General features: G+C 44.4%; 1 protein-coding gene across 4 annotated transcripts in view; it reads right to left on the bottom strand.

Moving 5' to 3' along the window:
• The window catches only part of FRMD3 (FERM domain containing 3), a 130,680-nt gene extending 118,497 nt beyond the window's left edge, over positions 1-12,183 (bottom strand). For 2 of the 4 annotated variants that reach the window (XM_028748439.2, XM_028748438.2), the window contains exon 1: positions 11,558-12,173. In XM_028748439.2, coding sequence (XP_028604272.2) covers positions 11,558-11,707 — 150 coding nt within the window. In that variant the 5' untranslated portion in view covers positions 11,708-12,173. Of the gene's footprint in view, positions 1-11,557 lie in introns of all 4 variants that reach the window. The other 2 variants (XM_077936010.1, XM_077936009.1) reach the window with 1 other exon arrangement.
• Between the last annotated feature and the right edge of the window lie 13,777 nt (positions 12,184-25,960).

Genomic DNA, 25,960 nt, shown 5'->3' on the forward strand with positions numbered 1-25,960 from the left:
TAATCCTTTAACCTTTTGTTTCCCATGTCCAAGGCACTTTTCTGCACACATACCCATGGGCCCCATTGGTCTCTACAGTATTCCCATTATTGTCCTCCTATTCTTCCTTGTTTCTCAAACTGTCGCCTCTTGACAGTGGGGTTCATCTCCCAGCCACCACTGGCCCTGTGCCTCAAGGCTGCCGTCAACATATGCTGCAATGAAGCATCACTTAAGGGGAGGAACTTCAAATAAGAGATTCTGGAGAAAGGGAACTAATTTTTAAGAGAACCTATCCATAATATATGAAGCCTAGCACATACTACTAAATATATATTTTTAAAAGAGCATATCACATGAATGCTCAAGGTCGGGGAGGGGGGAGAGACCATCTGAGTAGGTGATTACAATGGTAACTGTGCAGATGAAAATGATAGAAGTCAACTGTGTCATTGCCTGTTGCAGTAAAGGGCTCATGGAACACATGTAATCAGAAGTTCCGTTTTGCAGATAAATAACTTGGCTTTTGAGTGAACTCTTCAAAGGTACACTAATGTCAGAAACAGAGTTAGATGCTACCAAAGGTCATCATATCCTACAATTGCCTCCATAATAGTTTCCTGCCCAGTAGGATATCCTGCAAGCTGAAAAGATCAGTCTATGTGCAATTCAGAGCGCAGTGTACAAGCAGATATCAGGTGCGCTGCCGAGAGGCTCTGCTTACAGGAAATGGTTCTGAAAATGTACTATCAAATGTAATTGATTTGGTGTTGTTTTTTTTTAAAAAATGAACATTTAAACAATTAAAATCTGTGTAGAAAAGACAATAACTGCACATAATAAAACTGCATAAAAGCAATAGAAAACTAGACAATCTCACATTAATTGTACAATAACTAGCAGTATATCAAAACAACATCCTACATTTTCATTTTTTACACCACAGGTTGCTCCTAAGGGAAAACAATTTAAACATACAATCACAGTAGAATGAGTAGAAATAACCTATAATGAGCCTATAAGAATGTTAAATACTACTGTATTATATTTATGAAAGCACAACTCTGGTGCAACATCTGCTACTGAAGGAGGTCAAGAGAGTTTTTTACGTGCGTTTTACAACTAGGCTGGCATATATAAACCAGCACACAGAATAATTGCTACAAATAATCAAGCAAGGAATAAAGTTAGGCTTCAATATAAACATTGAAAACATGATCTATGATGATTTAATAAAATCTGACACACACCCCACACACACACCAAGAGTATTACAAAAATGCCCTGCTCTCTGCAAATCAGTCAGAGTCACTTCTTAACTTACTTCAGTTAGCCTTGGAAAAACTCACTCCCCCCCCCCCAAAGAAAACCCCTTTCATTGAAGTATTACTTTTATTAGATATTTTCATTAGGAAATGCAGGTTTCACACCCTGGCATGGAACACAGACCTGAATGAGAAACTAGAGGAGGAAGTCTGGAACAAGAGTTGGGTGATCTGCATGAAGAATTGCCAGAGCGAGCTGCTAAACCACTGGTATACAACACCTGTCAGACTGCACATAATCAAAAAGACATTAAGTCCCCTTTGTTGGAAAGTGAGTAGGCAGATTGGATCACTCTACCATCTGTGATGGGAATTCCCTACAGTCCAGATTTTCTGGAGCAAATTTATTAACTACTGTGAGAACATCCTCCATTGCCAGATGAAAAGTGATCTCAACAGGGCTTATTCTCCTGAACCACAGATACTAGTGGTGCTTTCAAATTCCTTAAGAACCTCTATTTCAAATTTGGTGGTGGCAGCTAAGCTGTGCATTCTCTGAACAAAACAAAACTTTTCTTCGCACACAGCCATAAGATGATAGTTTAAATTAAGTATATAAAAGGAGAGAGGAAAAGGAAAGAAGACTGAATTGCATTCCCACAATGCAAAAAGCTACATGACTTTGAATTATTTATATGCATGGCTGTGTGCATTTTGCAGCTCTTCATCACTTCATAAACACAGAAGTTGGTACTGACATGGAATTTAACTTTCTGAAAATCACAGCTTTTATTTAAAAACTAGCAAGACGATGTTCTTGAAAGTGTGTTGGACGGGGCTCATGAAATCTCAGAAGCCTTTCCCTGAGATTCAGCAGCAGCAGATTAAGTTGGGCAGAACAAGCAAATATGGTCACATTTTCTTAATTTGGGTAATGAATATAAACCACAAAATTGAGCTTTGAGGGTATCGTTGCGATATTTTTAAAGTGCAGAATCTACACAGCCCTGTTGTTATTTCTAAAGTGGATTCCTCACCACATCCCTCCAAAAAATATGGCAACATTAAACACCAAGCACTTGAAAGCTTTACATTTAGTTTGGTGTTGTTTGATATTAAACTATACGCTATGAATTTGCCCTCCTTCACTGTCAATCTCAGGAGCACTTCCTGGCTGGCCTTAGTGGTGGGACAAAGGGCAGGCACTCTTCAAAAGGGCAGTGAGACTCAAAGGCACTCCCAGGCTGCCACTTTTGGGGGGGGTAAGATTGAGTCACAAATTCAGGTTGATTGGGAGGACTTGCACAACAAACACGCTTCCCCAAAAGGTCAGAATTTTGTGATATGAAAAGTGATGGGGGGGTGCGCAGTGGAAAGTGTGGGATAACACTTGCTTTGATTTAACAAGGTCTTGCCTTCCTGCAAACACATCAGATTGAATGTTCACTAAATCATCAACCTTGTCGAATCTCCCTGCAAACAAATCAGGATGAATGCTCAATAAGCAAGTCTTCTGGAAGCGACCTAAGTATGTTGGTCCAAATCTAAATTAAAAGCCCCAGGAAAATGAGAAATCTAAAAAAAATTGGGAGTGTAAGCTGAAAACAAATTCCCAGGCTGAGCACACAGAATATCATAGCACAGAATCATGCCCAGAGGCATTCTGTTTCTTAATTCTAAGTGTACGCCTGTATCCATATCTGGTGCACCAGCTGGGGGGGATGAAGCATTTTGCCCCCCCCCCCCAAGTTCTTAAGGAGAGGACTGAGAACCCTTCAGTTTTGAGTGGTGATGTCAGCACTTCTCACAATGTCACGTGACATCACCCCCCTCAATAGCGCCTTTGGCACACACACCAATTACTGCCGTGCACCTGGTTCTAGTTGGCAAACTTTGGGCCACCATTTTATTTTATTTTAAAAAAGAAAAAGATCCTACAAGTTTGAAGACTGCCCACACTAGATTAAGGTCTTTATATTACAGGCACTGAAATATATGTATTATCCATGGGTTTGGCAAACTTACCATCCAGGTATAGGGCAGTATATAAATTCAATTAAGAATAAGAAGTCTTTGATTTGTTTTTCTATAATTCCTGTATTTGCAGACATGGACTATCTATCTGCCAACCTGACTGGAAAAAAATCCTCCACTGCTTTAAGCTACCTCTGTCTACAATTGCTCTTTAAATCTTCACTGAAATCCTTTTAGCTTTGCGTTTGGTCAGGCAGGTCAACCATCTTTTACAAAGAGTCTGCGTGTTACAGACTGTGGCCGTTATTATTTCAGGTCATTTTCCATTCTACTTGTCTCCTTTTTCCGCTGTGCCACTGCAGTTTTACTGAACGATGCTGCAAAGCAACTGAGTCCCAAGGGGGGTTAAGAAATAAATCAAACACCAGGGCAACTATGTCATCAGAAAGACTGCTTATGTCTTGCCATGGGTCTTGACCCTTTCCACTGCCACTTGCCTGGTTCACCTAATTGCTAATCATCAAGTCCCATGTATGAAAAAACAGCATATTGAATGTTGACCTTTGGTCAAGAAATCTAGCCCTAAGCCATGCAATAACCTATATGATAGCGCTACTGCCTTTTAACCAGCTGGTTAGAATCTGTAATAGCCTGATTCATTTGAGACATTCCTCAGCCCACTCAATGATTCCACAAAGGGAGTCCTCATCACCCGTGTTAGGCACTACGTTCCTTTTTGAGTGCCTGAGATCCAATTTTCAAAGAACATTAACATTCCAGTGCTAGTGCTACTTTCACAGGAACACTAAAAAAAATTACACTGGGGAAAGAGGGCAAACTACTGCTGCTGCTTTTCAAAAAAAGAATAAACTAAAGACATCCCACATAACCAATAATGTCCTTTCTGGTGTGTTTAATAGCCTGCTACTTTGATTTAATAATAGAAACATAGAACTGTAGAATTGGAAGAGACCACAAGAGTAATCTAGTCCAACAGAGGAATATTTTGTTCAACCTAGGACTCAAACCCATGACTCTCTGAGATCCAGAGTTTCATAGTCTACCAACTGAGCTATACCTCCATATGCTGCTGTAACACTTTCTGTAATGTTGGAGAAGGGATTGTTTTGAATAAGTGTTTATCTGGAACTTCACATGCACTACAAATAAGAGTCATTGCAGATGTTTGGTTTGAAAGATTATTGGTATAGAATGCTAAACGACAGCATAAGGGCGCTTTGGAAGTTAGTCGTTTGTGGTGCTTCTGGCTGGAACGGGTAAATCAAAATCTTAAAAGGGAAGTATACTCTGAAGCACCTATTGGCTGCTGTCCCTAGGCTATTGCAGAGGCTTTGAAGGGCACCTGAAAGCAGACTGGGTAATTCAGAATATTTTGAACCAAAGAGCACCATGTACTATAATATCAGGTTTCACAGCTCTCCTGCTTCTTCTCTTTTTAAAATGACTTTGTGACTGTGAAAGTAACAGTTTTCTATATTTAACAACACACACATCTAAGCAAGATGTGCATAGGGATAATAGAAGTCTGAACTGGATGGAAGCCAGTCACTTCATGCTCACTTCAGCATATGTCTCCCTTCGCAGCTCCAAGAGCACCAAATCCCATATTCTCTATGTGCATCAACATGAATTTGCCCACAGTCTAGTAATATGCAATGCCAAACAAGCACAGCTGAAAAGCTGGTTTCAAATCCTATATTTAGAGACTGTTTTACTTTATTTTTCTAATAATGCTTCATTTAATGGCATTATGGAGGACATTAATGCTCACTTTCTCATGTAAGCTTTGAGATCATCACTATAACATTCCATTATGAAATAATTGTTGATATACATACAATGTCTCAGAGACTGTTCCTCCTATTGCTTGGCATTCCACTAAACCTGAGGCAGGTTCCATACTCATTTACCCTCTTGGCAGCCTGTCAGTGAACACATGCCAGCGCATGATGCTTCACGGCACTATCTGCAGAGAATTTAGTCCACATGGAACAGAACCAGCTGGAGCTACAAGAACATGAACCTCCCAAAGTACATGTCTTTTCTTCTAGCATAAAATGTCAGGAAGTGTCCTCAAATGACTCCATTAAGGTCATTAGATTCATACGGGCAGCGTAAAGAGTGGATGTTTACACAAGCCTCCGTGGCTGTTTTATCAATAGCAGCACACAAAAATTTGCATGAGATAGGAGAATTCCCCCAAAAGAGAATCCAAACTCTGAATTGCTGGAAATGGGCTGCAATATGAATATAAATAACACAAGTCAGAAAAAAAATATTAATGTAACTTACAATGTGTAAAACACACATAACCACATGTACATTTTTATTTCATTTACTTGTCCCAGGAACATTTAACAGAAACATGCTGAATGCTTTCCATTCATATAGAAAAAAACATAAAAGTTGATGTGAAACCTCTTAAAAGCCAGCAGCCATGACAGTCTGTACGGACCCAGCTTTTAAAACTTCTGCAGAACAAGGACCATTTCCCCAAGACTGGAGAAGAATTTGATCCCTGAGCTTTCCCTTACACCAGCAAATCTGAATTCCAACTGTCCTGATTGAACGAAACGAAACTGACTGAAACCCAAGTAAAACTGACTAAAGTTGTATGAAAGTTGCACTTCTACTCCGTTAGATGCAGCACAAACTTTGCAACGTTGCTGTTGCTATAGTTTGTGGTAGTAATAGTACAGTAGTAGTAATTCAAAATATTTTATGTACTTTTTATTAAAATAATACCAAGGCGGTGTTCAACAAAACAGTTTGGTACAAACCACTGGAAAACAATAAAATATACAATATTTATTTATTACATAAAGTTTATATACTGCTTGATTATAGAAAACCTCAACGTGGCTTACAAAAAGAATAAAACAACAAGATTATTAGTAACAACAATTAAAACATTCAAAGAATTAAAAACTAGCAATAAACTAAAAACCCATCAGCATTCTAAATATCTGGGTAGGCTGGTTGAAACAAAAATAGTTTTAGAAGGCACTGAAAAGAATAAAGTGAAGCCACCTGCCTAACGTCAATAGGCATGAAGTTCCAAAGTGTAGTTTCTGCCACATTAAAAGATCGATTTCTTACGACTGCAGAACAGGTACAGTGGTGCCCCGCAAGACGAATGCCTCGCAAGACGAAAAACCTGCTAGACGAAAGGGTTTTCCGTTTTTGAGTTGCTTCGCAAGACGATTTTCCCTATGGGCTTGCTTCGCAAGACGAAAACGTCTTGCGAGTGTTCCGATTTTTTTCCGCTTTCCCCCCCTTTTTCTAAGCCGCTAAGCCGCTAATAGCCTTTTAGCCGCTAAGCCTTTAATAGCCGCTAAGCCGCTAAACCGCTAATAGCGCTAATCCGCTAATAGGGTTGCTTCGCAAGACAAAAAAACCGCTAGAGGAAGCGACTCGCGGAACGGATTATTTTCGTCTTGCGAGGCACCACTGTATTACGTGGCACCTGTAACAGTGCCAGTTTCACAGAGCAAAAGGGTGTAAGGCAATCTCACAGACAGATGGGTCACAAGTTTTTAAGGGCTTTACATACCAATACTAAACCTTTGAACCTGACCCAGTACAAGGCAGAAACCAGTGCAGATCTCAGAGCGCAGGTGTTACATGCTAACAAGATCTTGCTCCCGTCAGTAATCGTGCTGCAGTATTCTGCACTAACTGCAGCTTCCAAATCAAGTGCAAGGGGAGCTCCGCATAGAGCACATTACACTAATTCAGTCTTAAGGTAACCAGTGCATGAACTACTGTGGACAAGCCTTCCTGGTCTAGCAATGGGTGCAGTTGTTGTACCAACTGTAGTTGGGAAGAGGCACTTCTAGTCACTGAGGGTACCTGAGACTCCAGGGACAAAGCTGGATCCAGAATCACCCAGAACTGCAAACCTGCTCTTTCAAGCGGAGTTCAGCTGCATTCAGGGTAGGCAGTTGACCAAGTTCCCAACCACAGGAACTACTGACCCACAGTGCCTTCAACCGGTGAGGATTCAAGCTCAGCTTATTATTCCTCATCCATCCCACCACCGTTGGCCCAGGCACTGCACAGCCTCACCTGATTTGGATGTTATGGAGAAATAGAGCTGAGTGTCATCAGCCTACTGGTAGCACCTTGCCCCATAACTCCTCCTGAAGCAATCTAATAAAAACAACTTTTACACTCAGAGTAACCAGTAAGCATTCAACTGGTATCAGAAGCCAAGCAAAGCTGCATCCCATTAGTCTTGTTGGCCCAACACCAGACACAGGTCCTCAAATCCTGCCCCAGGGTGGAGAAGTGTTCTGGCAAAGGAGAATGAAGTTTCATGGCTATGTCTCCCTGGCCATTGCTGCTGTACCAAGTACCCAGGCTGGGTCATCCACTCCACCATGTTATGAGCATGATCCAGATTCTACCCCATAATTATAGATATCATGGTGCAGAGTGACAACAAATATGAATAGGAGTATATGCTTTGACTCCCACCTCTCAACTAGACATAGTGTGATGGCCTGGGATTCCGAGTCCGAGAGCGATCCGGAGGAATCCCAGCCGGCACAGGAGTCCCCGCCTCCAGGGCCGGCTGAACTGGGGCAAGGCCTAGATGCTGAGGAACCTCAAGAGCAGGCACCAGGTGAAACCATTCTGGCCCCAGAGGTGCTTGAGGACTCAGTGTCTACAGGTGAGCCTCCCCCGGGGCCCAGTAACCCTTCGGCCTCTCCTGAACTGCAGAGGCTTAGGGCAGAGAGGCGAAGGGAACTGGTGTCTCCCAGGAGGAGTGCTCGCCTTAAGGCCAAGAGAGGCGGGGCTTCTGGGGGCCGGGACCGCCCCCGGCCTTAGAAGAAGATAAAGGTCAGGCAGCCCGGTCCCAGGTTGCGGGAGCAACGTCGTTGTGGAGTACCTGTTTTACCCAGTCCTTGTTCGGCACTCCCAGTGTGCCTGTTCCTCGCCCGGCTTCCTGTTTCTGACTCTCCGGTGTTCCTGTTCCTCGCCTGGATTCCTGCTTCTGCCCTACCAGTGTTCCTGTTCCTCGCCTGGACTCCTGCTTCTGCCCTACCAGTGTTCCTGTTCCTCGCCTGGCTTCCTTCGTCTACCCTGCTAGAGACTCTGGACTGATCTTGGGCTACGGTAATAGTACCTTATCCCCCTGGGACCAGCACACATAGTGTACAGAAAGAAGCCCACTTGCTGCTGTATCATATGCATATGATTCCTCACTGGCCATAGCAAAGTATTGATCGCATACCTCAACCATGGTGTCCAGCAGCCAAGGCTATTCCTGCCTGCAGTGTGTAATTAATCCACTGGCAGTCTAAGCAATTGGGGACTGGTTTGTGTGAGGAAGGGATTCTGCAGGTCCATATACCTGATTGGGGCCAAAGCAGAGCAGAGATTGATGCATGTGGGTGTGTACTTTGGCCAGCCATCATAGACTCTGGACTGCAGGTCAATATATCCTCACCCACTTCTCCATCATCCAGTAACTGAATAGGGTCTTCTTGACCTCCTATACTTGATCAACCAACTGTGATGAGGAAACCTAGGAATGGTCCCTGCAGTTAAGCCCATCTTTATGTACAAAGGACAGGATCAAACCCTATGTTTTGGCATCAGCTTCTTGGGTCAGTACAGTGGTACCTCTGGTTAAGAACTTAATTCGTTCCGGAGGTCCGTTCTTAACCTGAAACCGTTCTTAACCTGAGGTACCACTTTAGCTAATGGGGCCTCCCATTGCCGCCACGCCTCTGCCACACGATTTCTGTTCTCATCCTGAAGCAAAGTTCTTAACCCGAAGTACTATTTCTGGGCTAGTGGAGTCTGTAACCTGAAGCGTCTGTAACCTGAAGCATCTGTAACCCAAGGTACCACTGTACAGCAATTGATAGCCCCCTCCCTATCAGTGTACTCAGCTTATCTGTAACTTATCTGCTATAAGTAAATTTGCTGTCATAACTGCAAATTCTTTCTTTTCTGCCCTATGAAAAAAATGCTATCAAACACAGACATTTACATATACTTACAAAAACAAAAGTTAGTGATTTAAGCTATATTGCCTCACCTACTTAATATCTCCAAACCTTTGCAAGTAACAAAGAAACAACTATCCCTTTCAAAATATTCTTCCATTGAAGCAGAAATACTTATCCACTTGTGCTAAACCATCTTGAACATTATCAGATATGTACTCTATTTTTTAAATGGCCAATATATCAACAACTCCACCTCTTCATGTTACAGTTCCCTGGCAATCTATCAAATCAACATTTCTGTAGTAAACATATATCAAATGAATGTTTTCCTACTACAGGTAAATAAATTCCTTTACACCACACACACTCAGTCAACCATTTCTATATAGTGCATAGTGGTTCACTAATCTTTTCCCCCCTTGGGGAACTAGATAGTAGCTTTCATATTCAATAGATTTCAGCCATTCCTGTATTAAATGAAGCCTGCTACTAAATCCTCCAGTTAAAAGCCATTGGGGTGTGTTAACAGCACAACATACTGGAACAAAATTCCTGGCAGTTGGAAATAAAGAGAGAGGAAGAGGTTAATAGATTCTTAATTGTATTGTCCATCTCCACTTGTCAGAGAGGCATTGAAAAATGCAGTCTACCAACCACTCTCAGCAGAGGTTATGTTTCCCATACATTCCTTCTAGAATAGAACTGAAATCTTTCATCAGTTAGGCTAGTAGATTAATCAACTGAATGTTTTGTTGATTAATAAGTGATAATTAGTTTTAATTTGCTGGGATATTTATTTTTCCATGCTATTTTGGTTTTCATGTAAGAGCTCATGAAAATGAGAAAACTAAAAATGGCCCTTGCACAGCGAATGTTGGCTTTCCGTATGCTTATTAATTAATAAGCTATATTGTACTCCTTTCAATATCTCAAAAAGGAATAATATTCAAAATTTATTTCCAGGTGATCAATTCATTAATTGATTTAACCTGTCAGGAATCAACTACAGTATACATTCTCTGTCTGGTTGCCAGCCCTGATGATTCTTTTTGCTTAAGCCCCACAAACAGCATAAATACTTTTCTATTACCGAACACAGCTAGAGCTGCTGCCAGGGGGTTCCCTAGCTCCTAATTCAGTTGCTGAATTGTGTATTGGTCTGAGATTTATTTATTTTTAACCACACAGGGAAAAGGGAAAGCTGCTGCACATACTGTTAACCATCCCGATATACAGATGCAAAATGTAAATATAAGTAAGCATCTAGAGGCTGAGGATTTCTGTGCTGCAATATACCTAGTGACACCATACATAGATACCAAGAGCCTTGTTTTTCTGAAACCTCCTGTGCAACAGGACCAGCCACCCAGCACCCCGTTGAATTCTATGTCCCTAGAAATACCATACACTATTCTGGAGCATATAAGGGAAGTATAATAGCAAGAGTTCATCTCTATCCATAACAGCCTGTTTTCAATGAGCAAAAATCATCGGCACACTATTTCGTCACCAGAATACTTTAGTCTTCTCTTGTGGTGCTTCCGCTTTATTTATGTCTTTCTTTCAAAGGACTACATGACCACTCCTGTGCAGTATTTGAACAGCACAGTAAGGCGGTGCTCAACTCTTAAAAAATAAAAAGTGCTGACCGCCCTGACTCAGAATCATCAGTACCATCCAGACAGACCAAGAGTCAAATTCAGCATGCACAAGTTTCCTATAGTAGTAGAAAACACAACACAACTAATAAATGGTGGAGAAAAGTTGCTTCTCCCGTCATCTGCATTGTCACGGGCATCACCCAACCAGAGCTGTGCCACCCATGCTATCCAGAGAGAACCCCAACTCACAATGGCCCCTCTGAGTGGGGAAAAGGATCGCATCCCCTCCTTTTCCCCCAAAAGCAACAATATCATGCAGCTTTTGCTATCGCAGAGCTGCAGCCCCTGCAAAGCAGAAAGGCTTTCTCGAGGAAGCACGTCTGGATGTCACGCAAGGAATGCGCAGCAGCTATGGAATCGCTGCGCTGCAAACCAATAGCCTGGGAAGGCCCTTCCTTGGTTAACTTCCCAGGTTTTTAGCACCAGTTTTCCATTTCTAAGCGCGGCTCTCCCACCCACCCACCTGGTGGTACCCAGCCCTTCGCCTGCGAGGAAGTTCTCCCTGCGCTGCTGCGCTCGGGGGAATTGCGCGCGAGAGAGGGAGAGTTTGCGCGACGGCGGGAGGGCGAGGGGGTGGCCCGAAGCCAGCAGGGATGCCGGGGGGCGTCCGCCAGCCAGCCCCCTTTTTTGCAAGGGGTGGGGTGGGGTGCCCGCCCCAGAGCCCCTTCCTCGCAGCCCAGCCGGCTAGAAGCACCTGGATGTGGCAGGAGATCTCGGAGTCGTCCAGCAGCCGGATGGTGCACTTCATCTCCTGGCTCAAAGACCTGATGCTCGAGCTCCGGAACCGGATCATTTTCATGGTCCTCCTGCCGCCTCGCCTCACGCACTCGCAGGGCGCGAACATGCACCGCAGTCCGGAGCGGGGGGGGCCCGGCGACCAGCCCTGCTGCCTCGGCCCCTCCTGGCCGGGAGGGGAGATGGACGACGGGGAGGAGGAGGAGGAGACCCCGGGAGGGAGCCAAGGAAGGAGGGACCGAGCGCCTCCCTCCTTCGCCAGGCGGCGGGCGCCTCAAGCCCGAGGAGGAGGCGGCGGCGGTTCCCGCTGCTGTTGCTGGGTGAACATCATGCTGAGGAAGAAGCGGGGCGGGAGGCGCGGAGACGAAGGGGAGGCGGCGGAGGAGGAGGAGGCGGCGGCTGCTGTCCTCCCTTTGCCCCCCCGCCTTGCCCAAGGCAGCTCCTGTCCCGGCCTAAAGGGGGCCTCGCGCAGCGCTGGCGCCGGAGGGCGAAGGAAGAGCGCCCGTCGCGCGCTCACAGCGGCCGGCTGCGGTGGGGACGGCTGGGCTCACTGCGCTGCCGCCGCCGCCGCCGCTGCGTCAGGCTTCGCTCTTCCCTCTCGCGCCTCCCTCCCCGCCCGCCTGCCCGGCCGCCTCTCTCTCTCTCTCTCGCCGTTGCCCCTCCCTCGGGCGCCTGCCTTCCCCTTCGCCCCTCGCTCCTTCTTCCCCTTCTCGCCCTCCTTTTGCGCCGCCGCTCTCCTTCAGCCTCCTCCGGATTCTCCCTCGCTTCCTGGCCCTTTCCCTTCCTCCTTTCCTGCTCCTCTTCGCGTCCTTTCCATTTCTTCCACCCCAGCCTCAGATTCCTTCAGCCTTCGCCACTCACACTTTACCCCCTTCCTTGCGCCATTTCCCATTTTCCTCCGCAACTTATCTCTTCTCTCCTCCCCTCATTCCTTCGTTTGTTTTCCCCACTTTCCCTCCGTCGCATATTATTCGCTTCCTCGCCTTATATTGCCTTCAGCTCCTTCAGTCCCTTTTCCTTTCCCCTTGGCGCCCAGGCAGAGACCCAGAGGGGACCCAGTCGCTTGGGGGACGCTTCCCTTGGCTACTGCTTTTGGAAAGCAATAAGGAAGCTTTCTTGGGCGAAAACGGGGGGGGGGGGTGACTATCAATGGGGCTTCTGCATTTCGTAGAATTGTAGAGTTGGTCCAGCCCCCTGCAATGCAGGAATCTTTTGTCCAGCATGGGGCTCAAACCCACAAGCCTGAGATTATTATTATTTATTTGTACCCCGCCCATCTGGCTGGGTTTCCCCAGCCACTCTGGGCGGCTTCCATAGAAACCAAAGATACAGTAAAATATCACAGATTAAAAACTTCCCTGAACTTAAGATGTCTTCTAAATGTCAGGTAGTTATTTATCGCTTTGACATCTGATGGGAGGGCGTCTGATGACATCTGATGAAAGTCTCCTGCTGAGCTGTTCCCCTGAGGGCTAGTGCAGGACATTTTGCCGCCTGAGGCCAAGGAGGAGAGTTCACTCTTCCCATCCTATGCATTTAGTAATTCGTTGGGTTTCTACCTCGTCTTTCCCCATACATGTCTCTTTCCCCCATTATCTGTGCAACAGGCCTATAGAAGAGGCCAGGCAATGGGTAGGCAAACTAAGGCCCAGGGGCCGGATCCGGCGCAATCGCCTTCTAAATCCGGCCCACGGATGGTCCGGGAATCAGCCTGTTTTTACATGAGTAGAATGTGTGCTTCTATTTAAAATGCATCTCTGGGTTATTTTTGGGGCATAGGAGTTCGTTCATTCCTCCCCCCCAAAAAATATAGTCGGCCCCCCACAAGGTCTGAGGGACAGTGGACCGGCCCCCTGCTGAAAAATTTTGCTGACCCCTGGGTTAGGCTAAGAGGCTGGGCCTATGAGTGGCTTTGAACACTGCTCTCCTTGATCCTCTAACCACTAGACCACACTACAGAGGCCCACCAGACTGGCAGATGAAACTTCACTGCTAACAAAACAGAGTCGGTCACTGCAACAGGTTGGCCTAGTGGGCACAGGGCAGGCTGCATGGCACTCACAGCTCTGTGGAGCAGGCAGGGAAGGAGCATCACTGCTTATTTCACAGTGAGTATGGCAATGCTCTTTGTGCCAAATAAATAAGCTTTTACTCATTCCTCCTTTTCCTTCCAAAGACCTTTTTATCTCCCCAGGCTTTATTAACCTCTGCCTAACCCCCCGCACATAGATCGTTTTTTGGTACTGCCTATTACTGTTTTTAAAGTGATTTGTATTAGTTCTTATAAACTGCCTTGGGAATTTTGAATGTGAGGGCAGGTGCATAAATATTTTAAATGCAGTGGTACTTCTACTGCAACAAAGTGCATGCGATCTGTTCCGGGGTGCCGTTCGCACCCCTAAAGTCTGTAAGTAGAGCGCCACTTCTGCATGTGCACATGATGCAATAGAGGACTCCTGTGCATTCGCAAAGCACGCAAAATGCTTCTGTGTGTGCGCGCATGGCGATACCTGGAAGTATACACTTCTGGGTTTGCCGCGTTCACAACCCAAAAATCCGCAACCTGAACCTAACGCAACTAGAGGTATGACTGTAAATTACAACAGAAAGTCTTACCGGTCATTTTCTTTTGCACCCTCTCCGTTTTCTCCTACCCGTCCCCTACCCCATCCTTCATCTGATCTAGTTGCTTTGTTGCACTCGAGTAACAGCTAGACACAATAGGTTTGGCAGCTGTTGGGGGCCGGCCTTTCCCAGTTCCTAAAAATGACTTGTTCTGCCAAGTGGAAGGATGTAAATCTTGATATTATTAGCTCCTTGGCGCCTTTCTTGGCACCCAAATCAGGCCTGGAAGAATGGGGTCATGGCTTCGTACTGTGAATCTTCAGCTGTTACCTTACCAACCTGTGGGAAAGTGTCAGGAAACAGCATAAGGATGAAGAGAAGCACTTAATTCAGTGTACTTCTCCTTTGATGTGATAAGCAGGCAACTGTATAGTAAAGTAATTAAGAAAGGGAGAGAGGAATGTACAGTTAAACCCCCTTCCCCAGTAAACAACTGATATAGTAGTATATTAATCAAGACCTAACCATGTCCTGGTGAATTCAGGATAGAGTGGCAAAAGCAGAGTGGAAAGGATAAAAAGCTAATTACCTCTGCTTCTGTTAATATTTAATAAAGTGCTGGTTTTACTATACATGATCCCAATCATATACAAGAGTTAATTGCATTAAATCTGGAGGAGCAATTTAAGATCTCCAGGCTGTGACTGCTCATCAAGGCTTTCTCTGAACAATCAGAATTGCTGGACTGTGTGCAGGCCTTGGGAAGATTGTCCCAGGGGGTCAGATATGGGCCAGAGGCCTGACATTTTCTGCATCTGCATAATTAGCGGAACAGATAGATACTTATGAGAAAGATCAGCTGACTCCTAAGATCTATACTACGGATAGGTGCAGTTTTAAGGCCTGGTCTCCACTACAGTGGTACGTCTGGATACGAACGGATCCATTCCGGAGTTCTGTTCGCATCTAGAAGCAAACGTAACTAACGATGGCATGTCTGCCCACGCGTGCATTGCTTTTCACTGCTTCTGTGCATGCTCCGTTACTTCCGGGTTGCCGCGGAGCACAACTCAAACGCTCTCAACCTGAAGCGCATTCAACCCGAGGTATGACTGTACTGTATAAGCATAGCCAGGAATCAGTTATTACCACTGTGCTTGTCCAGAACTACAACTAGAAAATCCTGTCACAATTAATTTTCTCCTTATGGTCCTGCAAGTGTATCCTTTCTCCCTTCTCATATGGATGGATTTAATGCATTTTTAAAACCTTATATTTTGTTTTTATCTTTTTGTTTTCTACACTGCCTCAATATTTTCAAATGGTGCATCGTTTATGAATTATTTACCGTAAATAAATCAGTAAGTAAACCTTGGTCATTCACAGATTTATGGAGTGTACGTATCTGTCTGCCTGTCTGTCGCCTGTCTTTTCCTACTTTTTGTCCATGCCTAAGTCGAACTATCAACAAAACAAATTTGCAGTGAGTCACTGACTTGTAGGACTCACATTGTGGAACTCCAAAACCACAAGATTGTTGCTAATTACAGTGGCAATCAAGATGTTAATGGAGTAATTTGAAAGCTGTCACAATCACATTTTCCCAACATCGCACAAGTGCACATCTGTGCAATTCTGGCAGCGTAATAAAAATTTCAAAAGGAGGATGAAGCAGCAAATTCCTTCTGCTCAGACAATGTGCATAATATAGGAGCCCAGGAAGGAGTAAACAAGCCCAAATAAGCTATATGCAATGCTGCACGAAATCAAATATGTAAACCATGAAATGAGGCATACTCTTAAAACGCATCTGCACCATGCTAAAATCAGATATACTATCATGTTGTATCTCATTACTACAGTCCACAAACACTGGGGCTTCAGTCCTCTTAGGTCCTCTTAACAGACCTCAACATCAGAATTCAACTAGAAACATTGAGCTTCTCTGCTCTTAGCATGAAACGAGTAGACACCTGAGCACTTAATAGTTATAATGTAATGCAGGCATAGGAAAACTCAGCCCTCCAGATGTTTTTTGGGACTACAACTCCCATCATCCCTGACCACTGGTCCTGTTAGCTAGGGATGATGGGAGTTGTAGTCCCAAAAACATCTAGAGGACCGAGTTTGCCTATGCCTGACGTAATGGCATTTTAAAAAATAAAACTGTTGTGAAGGAGCACAAATATAAATGTAAGGCATTGATTTGAAAGGTTGCATTACAGAGATCTAATTCTCTCAGCAGATGTTTCTTACCAGTAGAACTAGACAGCAGGGAGGAACATTCTAGTCCAACCCCCTACAATGCAGGAATATGCAGCTGTCCCATACAAGGATCCAACCTGCAAACTTGGAATTCTCAGCACCATGCTCTCTAACCAACTATGCACTATGTAGATGATAATGTCAGGGAGAGGATTTTAATCTAGCCTAGCATGACAGTTTAATATCTGTAGAAATGCCGCCCCCCCCCCCAATTAAGATACAGGTTTATCACCTCATAGGGACGCGGGTGGCACTGTGGGTAAAAGCCTCAGCGCCTAGGGCTTGCCGATCGAAAGGTCGGCGGTTTGAATCCCCGCGGTGGGGTGCGCTCCCGTTGTTCGGTCCCAGCGCCTGCCAACCTAGCAGTTCGAAAGCACCCCCGGGTGCAAGTAGATAAATAGGTACCGCTTTCTAGCGGGAAGGTAAACGGCGTTCCGTGTGCTGCGGTGGCTCGCCAGATGCAACTTGTCACGCAACTTGTCACATGACCCGAAAGTGTCTGCGGACAGCGCTGGCCCCCGGCCTCTTGAGTGAGATGGGCACACAACCCTAGAGTCTGTCAAGACTGGCCCGTACGGGCAGGGGTACCTTTAAAGGTAAAGGTAAAGGTACCTTTACCTTTATCACCTCATTGCTGTCTGTGAGAATTAGACTGCAATCCTATACAGTGGTACCTTGGTTTTAGAACAGCTTAGTTTATGAAAAACTTGGAAATTGAATGCTGCAAAACCAAAAGTAGGTGTTCCGGTTTGTGAACTTTGCCTTGGAAGCTGAACATGTTGAGAGTGTTCCATTTCTAAATTGAGTCCCCTGCTGCTAATCAGAGGCTTCCTGTTGAGTCTGTTGGCTGTTGAGTCCCGAGCACCCACGCAACACAGAGGTGATATTTGGAGCTTTTGCTTTTGCTATTTTTTGCAGTTTTGTTTGTGTCGCTTTTTCATTTTTTTGACCGACTTGTTCTTCCTTTTATGGGACTGACTTGTGACTGTGGCTTGTGACTTCGTTTTTGTGACTGTGTGGAAGCCAGTTCAGCTACTGATTGATTGATTGATTGTGTGACTGCAGAAATGGATAAAAGCCCCCCATCCAAACAATGACTATCATCAGTGCACGTAAGAATTTTTTTTTAAAAAAAATTCTCATCTACAATACTGTCTTCTTTACTTTATAGTACAGCACATTGATTATCACTTTCATTTTATAGATCAATGGTCTCATTAGATAGTAAAATTCTTGTTAAATTGCTGTTTTAGGGGTTGTTTTTAAAAGTCTGGAACAGATTAATCCATTTTGCATTACTTTCTATGGGAAAGCACACCTTGGTTTTAGAACGCTTTGGTTTTGGAGCAGACTTCCGGAACAGATTAAGTTTGGGAACCAAGGTACCACTGTACACATTTGAGCCTCATCTGCGCTACACATTTAAAGCAGTTTCATTCCACTTTAAACAGTCATGGCTTCTTCCCAGAAGTCCAGAACAATGCCAGCACATTGCTTACTTAGGCAAGGCAACATCCAGAGTGCCCCACTTTCGCTGTCTCTTGCAGGGCAGGGATCTGCTTGCTTTCATTGAGGCTTCTCTAATGCAGGGGCAGCATGGAGCCAAAGCAATCTAAGCACTTTGGAGGAAACATCATCCCTTGAGCCTGTCACAGACACGTGCCAAACCTCAAGACCAATGTAAGAATGTTTATTAAAAAATATTTTTAAAGCAGTAATAGCGCCCATTATAGTGGGGCGAATATGAAGCTGCCGTCCCAGTAACGGCATTGCAGCAGCTTAGCTGAATAGCATTGGGTTGGAGCAGGGCAAAATTAATAATAATAATAATAATAATAATAATAATAATAATAATAATAATTTATTTATTTATATCCCGCCCTCCCCAGCCGAAGCCAGGCTCAGAGCGGCTAACAGTAAAAATAACATAGTTTTCATAAAATCACAATCAATTAATTGAAATACATTCTAAAATCAATTCATTCTAAAATTAATTCAAAATCAAATTAATGGCAACCATTGGGCCAGAGTTCTATGAGGATTACAGAAGGAGGGGGTCAGGCTGTGCCTTGGCTAAAGGCCTGGTGGAACAGCTCTGTCTTGCAGGCCCTGTGGAAAGATGTCAAGTCCCGCAGGGCCATAGTCTCTTGTGACAGAGCATTCCACCAGATCGGAGCCACAGCCCTGGCTCTGGTTGAGGTCAGCCTAACCTCCCTGTGGCCTGGGGTCTCCAAGATGTTTTTATTTGAAGACTGTAAGGTCCTCCATGGGACATACCAGGAGAGACGGTCCCGTAGGTACCAGGATCCTAGGCCATGAAGGCCAGGCCTATGTAGGATTGCCAGATTGACTTCAGCAGTGCACACACACCCCAGCCCTCATCTCACCCCCCACAGCCTCACACCAGCATAGTCCAGATAAGCTGTAGCAATGGCAGTGTCAGGAGCGTGGTTCCATGGCTCTGCTCCACTCCACTGAAGGCTCCTTGGATGGTACTTTGAAAAAGCAAACAAACACTAAAGGTTTGATGAGGTTATACAAGTTGGGTCACCTCAAAAGTAAGGCAGCATGTTGGATCCTCAGTGTTTGGGACTGAATGAATAAAGGCACTGCATTGTAAGTCACATCTACACCATGCAGTCAAAGCACTTCTCCCAAAGAATCCTGGGAAATGGCTACCCAAGCTGCCCACCCTAACAGGAATAGAATGGATCTTTCTAACAGAAGGATTGGCTGAAACATTATGCTGCCTATCACCAAATGGAATAAGTTTTATGTCTCTGGAAAACATCTGAGGAAGACAGAAGTTCCACAGGAACATAATCTCTCATCACAATGCTGTGTTGGTGGGAAAACATGTGCTAGATGCTCACATAGGTATAAGGAGCCGTGGGGTGGGGCTGAGGCTGAAAGAGAGTTACTGAATTCATTTGAATTAATGTGGTGCTCTGAGAGTATATGAGACAAAATGAATGCAAATAACAGGCCGGTGTCACGTGTTATATAGAGATAATTATTTTGTACATGTTTTCTGTACCAATTAAATATGCTTATCTCACAGGAGTTATTCTGTGCTATCGAGCCACTTTCACAATACTCAAATCTGGCTCAACATTCTCTTTCTCAGATATGGCAGGAGTAACGCTCTCATTGTAATGCAGAACACAGGTCCTTAATGTGTACTTTGCAGGGAGGGGAATATACACGCAACATTTACGCAGAGAATTTAAGAGCAGTCAAAGCGAGAAAAAAATGATACTTCTGGCCAGAGTTGGGCTTCCATTCCTGCACTCCTCTAATGTTTCTGGACCCCCTTGGCAGATGATTATAAATTTAATCATATTCACGAAGATTTACCATGGAAAACTGCATTTAGGAAACAGTTACTTTATTGTATGCTTTAGGTAGCTGACATGCAGTTAGCGGCATATTTTGAAGAGGCACCCATCCCGACTGATTCAACTAGCCCAGACTCAACAAGTGAGAGTATAAATTGCATGGCTTCAGCTACCATTGATACTTATTTTAGTACAGAACATGTGTGCAAGGTAAGTATCAGAATAAGGGCCATTCTGAGTTTATATGCAGCGAGTTGTAACCAACGATATCCCTCCACTCATGGAGGACTCTTGAATGCAGTGGTTTCCATGAACGGAAAGGGATAAGAGCTTTTGTCTCCCATGCCACCACTCATGGTGTTCCAAAGTGTCTTCCAATCCTCTGGAGCAGACTGGGGTGTGTGTGTGCATTGGGCTGTGAAAGGAAGGGGAATCAGCAAAAAGAAATCACATCCTCTCATGGATCACAGAGCCCTCCATCTGTGAATGAGACCCAACATGCGAAAGGGAAGGCCTCAACACATCACCCAGGTCTGCTGTGAAAGGTTGGGAGAGAACCCGCCAGAGCAAATTTGGAGGAGAGGTTGGAGGGGAAAGAACAGAAAGTGGAAGTTGTGTTGCACAAGTGGATTTCCGTTTGTCACTTTTCATTTTTAAAAGGTACTGTAATTCCAAGTGACGTTGAAATAAAGTTGTAAGTTCCAGCTGATAAAACAGAAGATCAAAAGATAGGATTAATTTTGTCGGGGAGACTGTATCTTAGATGAAGTTGGAATGCTTCAAAAACAAAATGGGGGGGGGGGCAGAGAGATATGGTCTTTCGTCATAAATTTGTTCTGGTGTAAATTCTACCAGTCATGCATTCCTCCCTCGCTTCTTTTATGCTACATATTAAAGTTTAATTAACAGCAGTGGCACTGTGTTGGTGCCTAGAGGCTGGCATTCTCATTAAGCACTGCCCTCAGAGAACTTCCCCCACCACGTATTGCATCAGTGGCATCAGAGTTCCCATAAGATTGCAGAATGTGTTTCCAGGGTGTTCTGATGGAGGCTGAAGATAATGAGGAAAATTTATATATCTATGTATAGAGGAATCTGAAAGCAATTGCGGCCTTTGGGAATACTGTATTACAGGAATCTGTTGTATTACAAGAATATTCGGGTGTGAGAATCTAAATTATTCCTGTGTGATTTACTGGGAATCTGACATATTTTTGAAGAAGTGCACAGTCAGAACATCAGTAGTTCATCAGCAACAGTGATGTTTACATATGTATGCATGCTTTCAGAATTCCATCCTGCTTTTTTCCATCTAGCAAACTCAACAGGGATAACAGCCTAGAAATGGAATTCATAAAGACAGTACCAATATATGTGGTGGAGATTATGAAGCAATCCCATGTTTGTTTATTTGGAAGCAAATCTCATTGTGTCTAATGAGATTTACTCCCTGGTACATGTACATAATTTAGGGTTGCAGCAATCAGCACATATTAGCCGCTTCCCCAATCAAAACCCATACCAGTTGGACTGTTCTCTTTGCAACTGGAGCTTAAATATAACTTCTTAAATCTGAAAGACGTACAACTGTTTTTGGTATTTTATAATTTGTAAGCATATTAGGTGATGTATAAATCATAAAAATAGTGTAAGATGCCCAATATATTAAATATATGTGCCCTTCTGGGTCATTTGATGGGTGAAAGATACGTTCCTAGCAACTCTGAAATGATTAGTTGTGAGGGTTTGTGGCTGTTTTTCAACGTTCGTAAATGCTCTTTTTGTGTTTAAATGCTTTTATTTGTTTTAAATATGTTTTCTTTTATCAGAATTGTATTGCTTTTACTACTTTCTTGTCTGCCACTCTGGGCTCCTTTGAGAGAAAGGGCAAGATAGCAATTTCATAAACAAACAGATACATCTCTGTGGGTTGGTAGCCAGGGCTCCAATTTGCAGTGGTTCCACTTCTACATGGCAGGCACTTTCGTTGCTCCTCCTGAGAATTATCCTGTTGACTGCCTCCAGAGATAATGTTGTCTCTCCTGGTTTTAAACAAGTGCCATTATTATGCTGATAACACTCACCCTATTTATCTTACTATTATGAGATCCAGGAGGAGCTATGGCTTTCATTAAAGAGTGCCTGAAGTCAGTGATGGCTTCAATGAAGGTGGCTAAACTGAAAGCCAGTCCAGACATCAGATCTATGTTAGATATGTTCATGCAAAATTAGACTATCAGTATTGTTTCAGGCTGAAGACTGCTCAGCAGCAAATTCCAAGACTTGACTCCTTGGACAAATGCTTGTTCTTATATAGAAAATATAGGTAAAGGTAAAGGGGCCCCTGACCATTAGGTCCAGTCGTGACCGACTCTGGGGTTGCGGCGCTCATCTCGCTTTATTGGCCAAGGGAGCCGGCGTACAGCTTCCGGGTCATGTGGCCAGCATGACTAAGCCACTTCTGGCGAACCAGAGCAGCACACAGAAACGCCGTTTACCTTCCCACCGGAGCGGTACCTATTGATGTACTTGCACTTTGACTTGCTTTCGAACTGCTAGGTGGGCAGGAGCAGGGACCGAGCAACGGGAGCTCACCCCGTCGTGGGGATTCGAACCACCGACCTTCTGATCGGCAAGTCCTAGGTACTGTGGTTTAACCCACAGCGCCACCAATGTCCCTCATAGAAAATATAAAGGTAAAGGTAAAGGTACCCCTGCCCATACGGGCCAGTCTTGACAGACTCTAGGGTTGTGCGCCCATCTCACTCAAGAGGCCGGGGGCCAGCGCTGTCCGGAGACACTTCCGGGTCATGTGGCCAGCGTGACATCGCTGCTCTGGCGAGCCAGAGCCGCACACGGAAACGCCGTTTACCTTCCCGCTAGTAAGCGGTCCCTATTTATCTACTTGCACCCGGGGGTGCTTTCGAACTGCTAGGTTGGCAGGCGCTGGGACCGAGCAACGGGAGCGCACCCCACCGTGGGGATTTGAACCGCCGACCTTTCAATCGGCAAGCCCTAGGCGCTGAGGCTTTTACCCACAGCGCCACCCGCGTCCCAAATATAGAAAATATAGCAGACCCTAAAAAACTGAGGTTCCAACCACCTGAGAGTTCTTCCTTTCCTACTAAGCTTCTGCAGAGTGCCTAGGATGCCCATGGCCAAGGCCAGCCTAAAGGGTTGAGGTGCCATAAGGAAATTAAAATGTTGCCACCAACTTTGTGTCTTCTTCTGTGCTGGAGTGCATTAAAAAAAGCACATTACATGATCAAGTTGTTTGCTGGGAGATTAGTTCCATTTTTTCATTTTCATTCTTAATTCCTGTTACTTAGTTACTGCCTCCCCTTTACAACCTTGCCCCCGATTAGGAAGCTCCAGAACATATTTCTTTAAATGTACTGGATATCATGCAACAGCTGCTTGTTTTTGTTTTGCTTTTTTTGCTGAATTTCATGGAGACTGGGAGTGGGTGAAAGTTGGAAAAGAAAATCAATCTGGAGGAGAGATTGTGGAGGCTGAACTGTTGAGGAAGGGCAGTGTCAACTTTTTTTATTTCAAAAAAGCTGTTTTTACTTCAATATAATTTTTTTAATGCAACTTCAAGTGGCACAGGACATTGACAGCCAGTGGTCATCTGGACTGCCATGTTCCCTCACAAGGTCTCTATTATTTTTCTTCAAATCTTGTTCTGTGCTTTAATTTGATACTTCATTTGCCTATCTATGACCATAGTACAGTGTCCAAAAAATTATCCAAAGTTGGCTTTGACTTCATGAATAAATATACAGATAAGCATTCCATTTCAATCCAAGATTTCTAAAAAGCCAAGCCCCAGGTATTATCACAAGCAAGTCTGGAAACAAAAGGGAGGTGCTTTGTCATCAAGGCAGCAAAATTAAATTTTCTCCAGCTATTGCCTGAGCATCATCCAAATGGGGGGAAATTATGGGCTTGCTTTAAATCTTCCACTGAAGTTCATTTCCTGCAAATTTGATCAGGAGTGCAGTATTGACAGAGAAAGGATATGTTCTATTCTTAGGGTGATATGCAGCTTTTCCTAGATAAACCTGCATATAATCCTAATAAACGGTGGAAATCATAGACAACTGTGGAAATTGTAAGAAACTGTATATAAGAAACTACAAACAGTAGAAACTATAAGAAAAGTAATTAAAATTCACTCTTACTTATGATATTATTAAAAATTGCATCTTAATATAAATATAGTTGTGAGTATAATTTAACACTACATGAATGATTTCATGCATAAAATGAGTCAATGTCTTAATCTCTTCCATTTGAGATATATTACTGCCCTGCAATATAATCCGTGCAACAAAAGCAAATAATCTTGTTACAGTAATTACTCTGTGGTCAAGCCTTAAAGCAGCCTTCACCTGGTGCTGTCTCATGTTTTGGAATGTACATAAATATTACTGTATTTTAATATTTGGTTGGAAGCCGCCCAGAGTGGCTGGGGACGCCCAGCCAGATGGGTGGGGTATAAATAAATTATTATTATTATTATTATTATTATTATTATTATTATTATTATTATTATTAAATGCTGGCTGGGGCTGATGGGGGTTGTAGTCAAACAAAACATCTGGAGGGCACCAGGTTGGAGAAAACAGCTTAAAAAAATATATGTTTTAGCAGCCAGTCTTGGAATACTCTTTTGTCAGTGTTGCATTCCTAGTTTTTATTTTGTCATAGGGTAATGATTCCAACTTAACATATGAAACTACTGCAAAATGTCTCCTTCTTCAACTGATACTGGGTTTTTTTCCCTGGCCTCAAGGGACTCCAAAGTGGGTAGGATTATATCCCTAGTATAGGAGGGATGGAGACCCTGAGGTCCTCCAGATGCCAGCAGGCCAGATCCTTATCTCCCTTACCTCTCCCAAGCTCATTTGACAGGTAGATGGGTGGGGCGAGGCCACCCACTTCTCAATCACCTGTTGTCAGATGATGATCACTGGGACTTTACACTGCTGGGCAGGCTTCAGTTGATGGGCGGTGACTTCCAGGCAGCTTTGTGCTCCAATCCTGTTCTGCAGTCGATCCAGTCTGGTCCATACCTCCTCTACTTCATACGTCTGGTGTGTGGCAAGTGGCTAGGGGGGAAAGGCCTCATCCCCCATTGAGACTCATGCCAGACCAAAACTGGACCCTTTCCCTCGCTGCTGCCCGTTGGGGCTGAGGGGAGCTGGGGTTCAATAGGGAAGGGAGAGGGGAATCACAGGCTGCCCCATCCAGGGCTCCCAACCACCTTAGAATCATAGACTTGGAAGGGACCACAAGGGGGCAATCCTGACAAGAAGTCTCATGCTCTACAGCTATTCCTTAATCCAGCCTTATGTTTACCTATACAGTGGTACCTCAGGTTAAGAACTTAATTAGTTCCGGACTTCCGTTCGTAACCTGAAACTGTTCTTAACCTGAGGTACCACTTTAGTTAATGGGGCCTCTCACTGCCACCACCGCACAATTTCTGTTCTCATCCTGAAGCAAAGTTCTTAACCTGAGGTACTATTTCTGGGTTAGCGGAGTCTGTAACCTGAAGCGTCCGTAACCTGAGGTACTGTACCACTGTAATTGCAATGGTTGCTGAGGTTGCATTGATGGCTTGTTTAGAGGGTGGAGAGAAATTTTTGCAGCCCTGTTATTGGGCGGTTTTTAATGTTTGATATTTTGCTATGTTTTATATATGCTGTAAGCCGCCCAGAGCTGCTGGGGGAAACCCAGCCAGGTGGGCGGGGTATAAATAATAGAATAATAATAATAATAATAATAATTATTATTATTATTATTATTATTATTATTATTATTATTATTATTATTATTACTACTACTACTATTACATAGTATTAATATTAAGGCCTTGGCACCCTTTGGGCAACCGTAGACGGCAGGTAGCCATCCTTCCTTTCGAGGAGGGGCAGGGAGGTCCACTTGAATAAAATATGGGGGAGGGAGGTAAGCTGGTCCCTCAAGTATTTTATTGGGACCCCTAGAAGTTGGCTGCTGTGAGGAAGGGCAAGATGTACCCGCCCCCCGCGCGCGCGCCCCAGGAAAGCGGAGCCACGAACACCCAGGCGGAGCCCCCCTCCCCAGGCGCTGCTTGCACAGCCCGCCAGGGCGAAGCGGGCGCGTTTCGCGCGCGGCGCCCCGTGCACTTGGCCCGCGGAGCCGCC

Source organism: Podarcis muralis, chromosome 11, assembly GCF_964188315.1.
Source record: "Podarcis muralis chromosome 11, rPodMur119.hap1.1, whole genome shotgun sequence".
Taxonomy (NCBI): Eukaryota; Metazoa; Chordata; class Lepidosauria; order Squamata; family Lacertidae; genus Podarcis; species Podarcis muralis.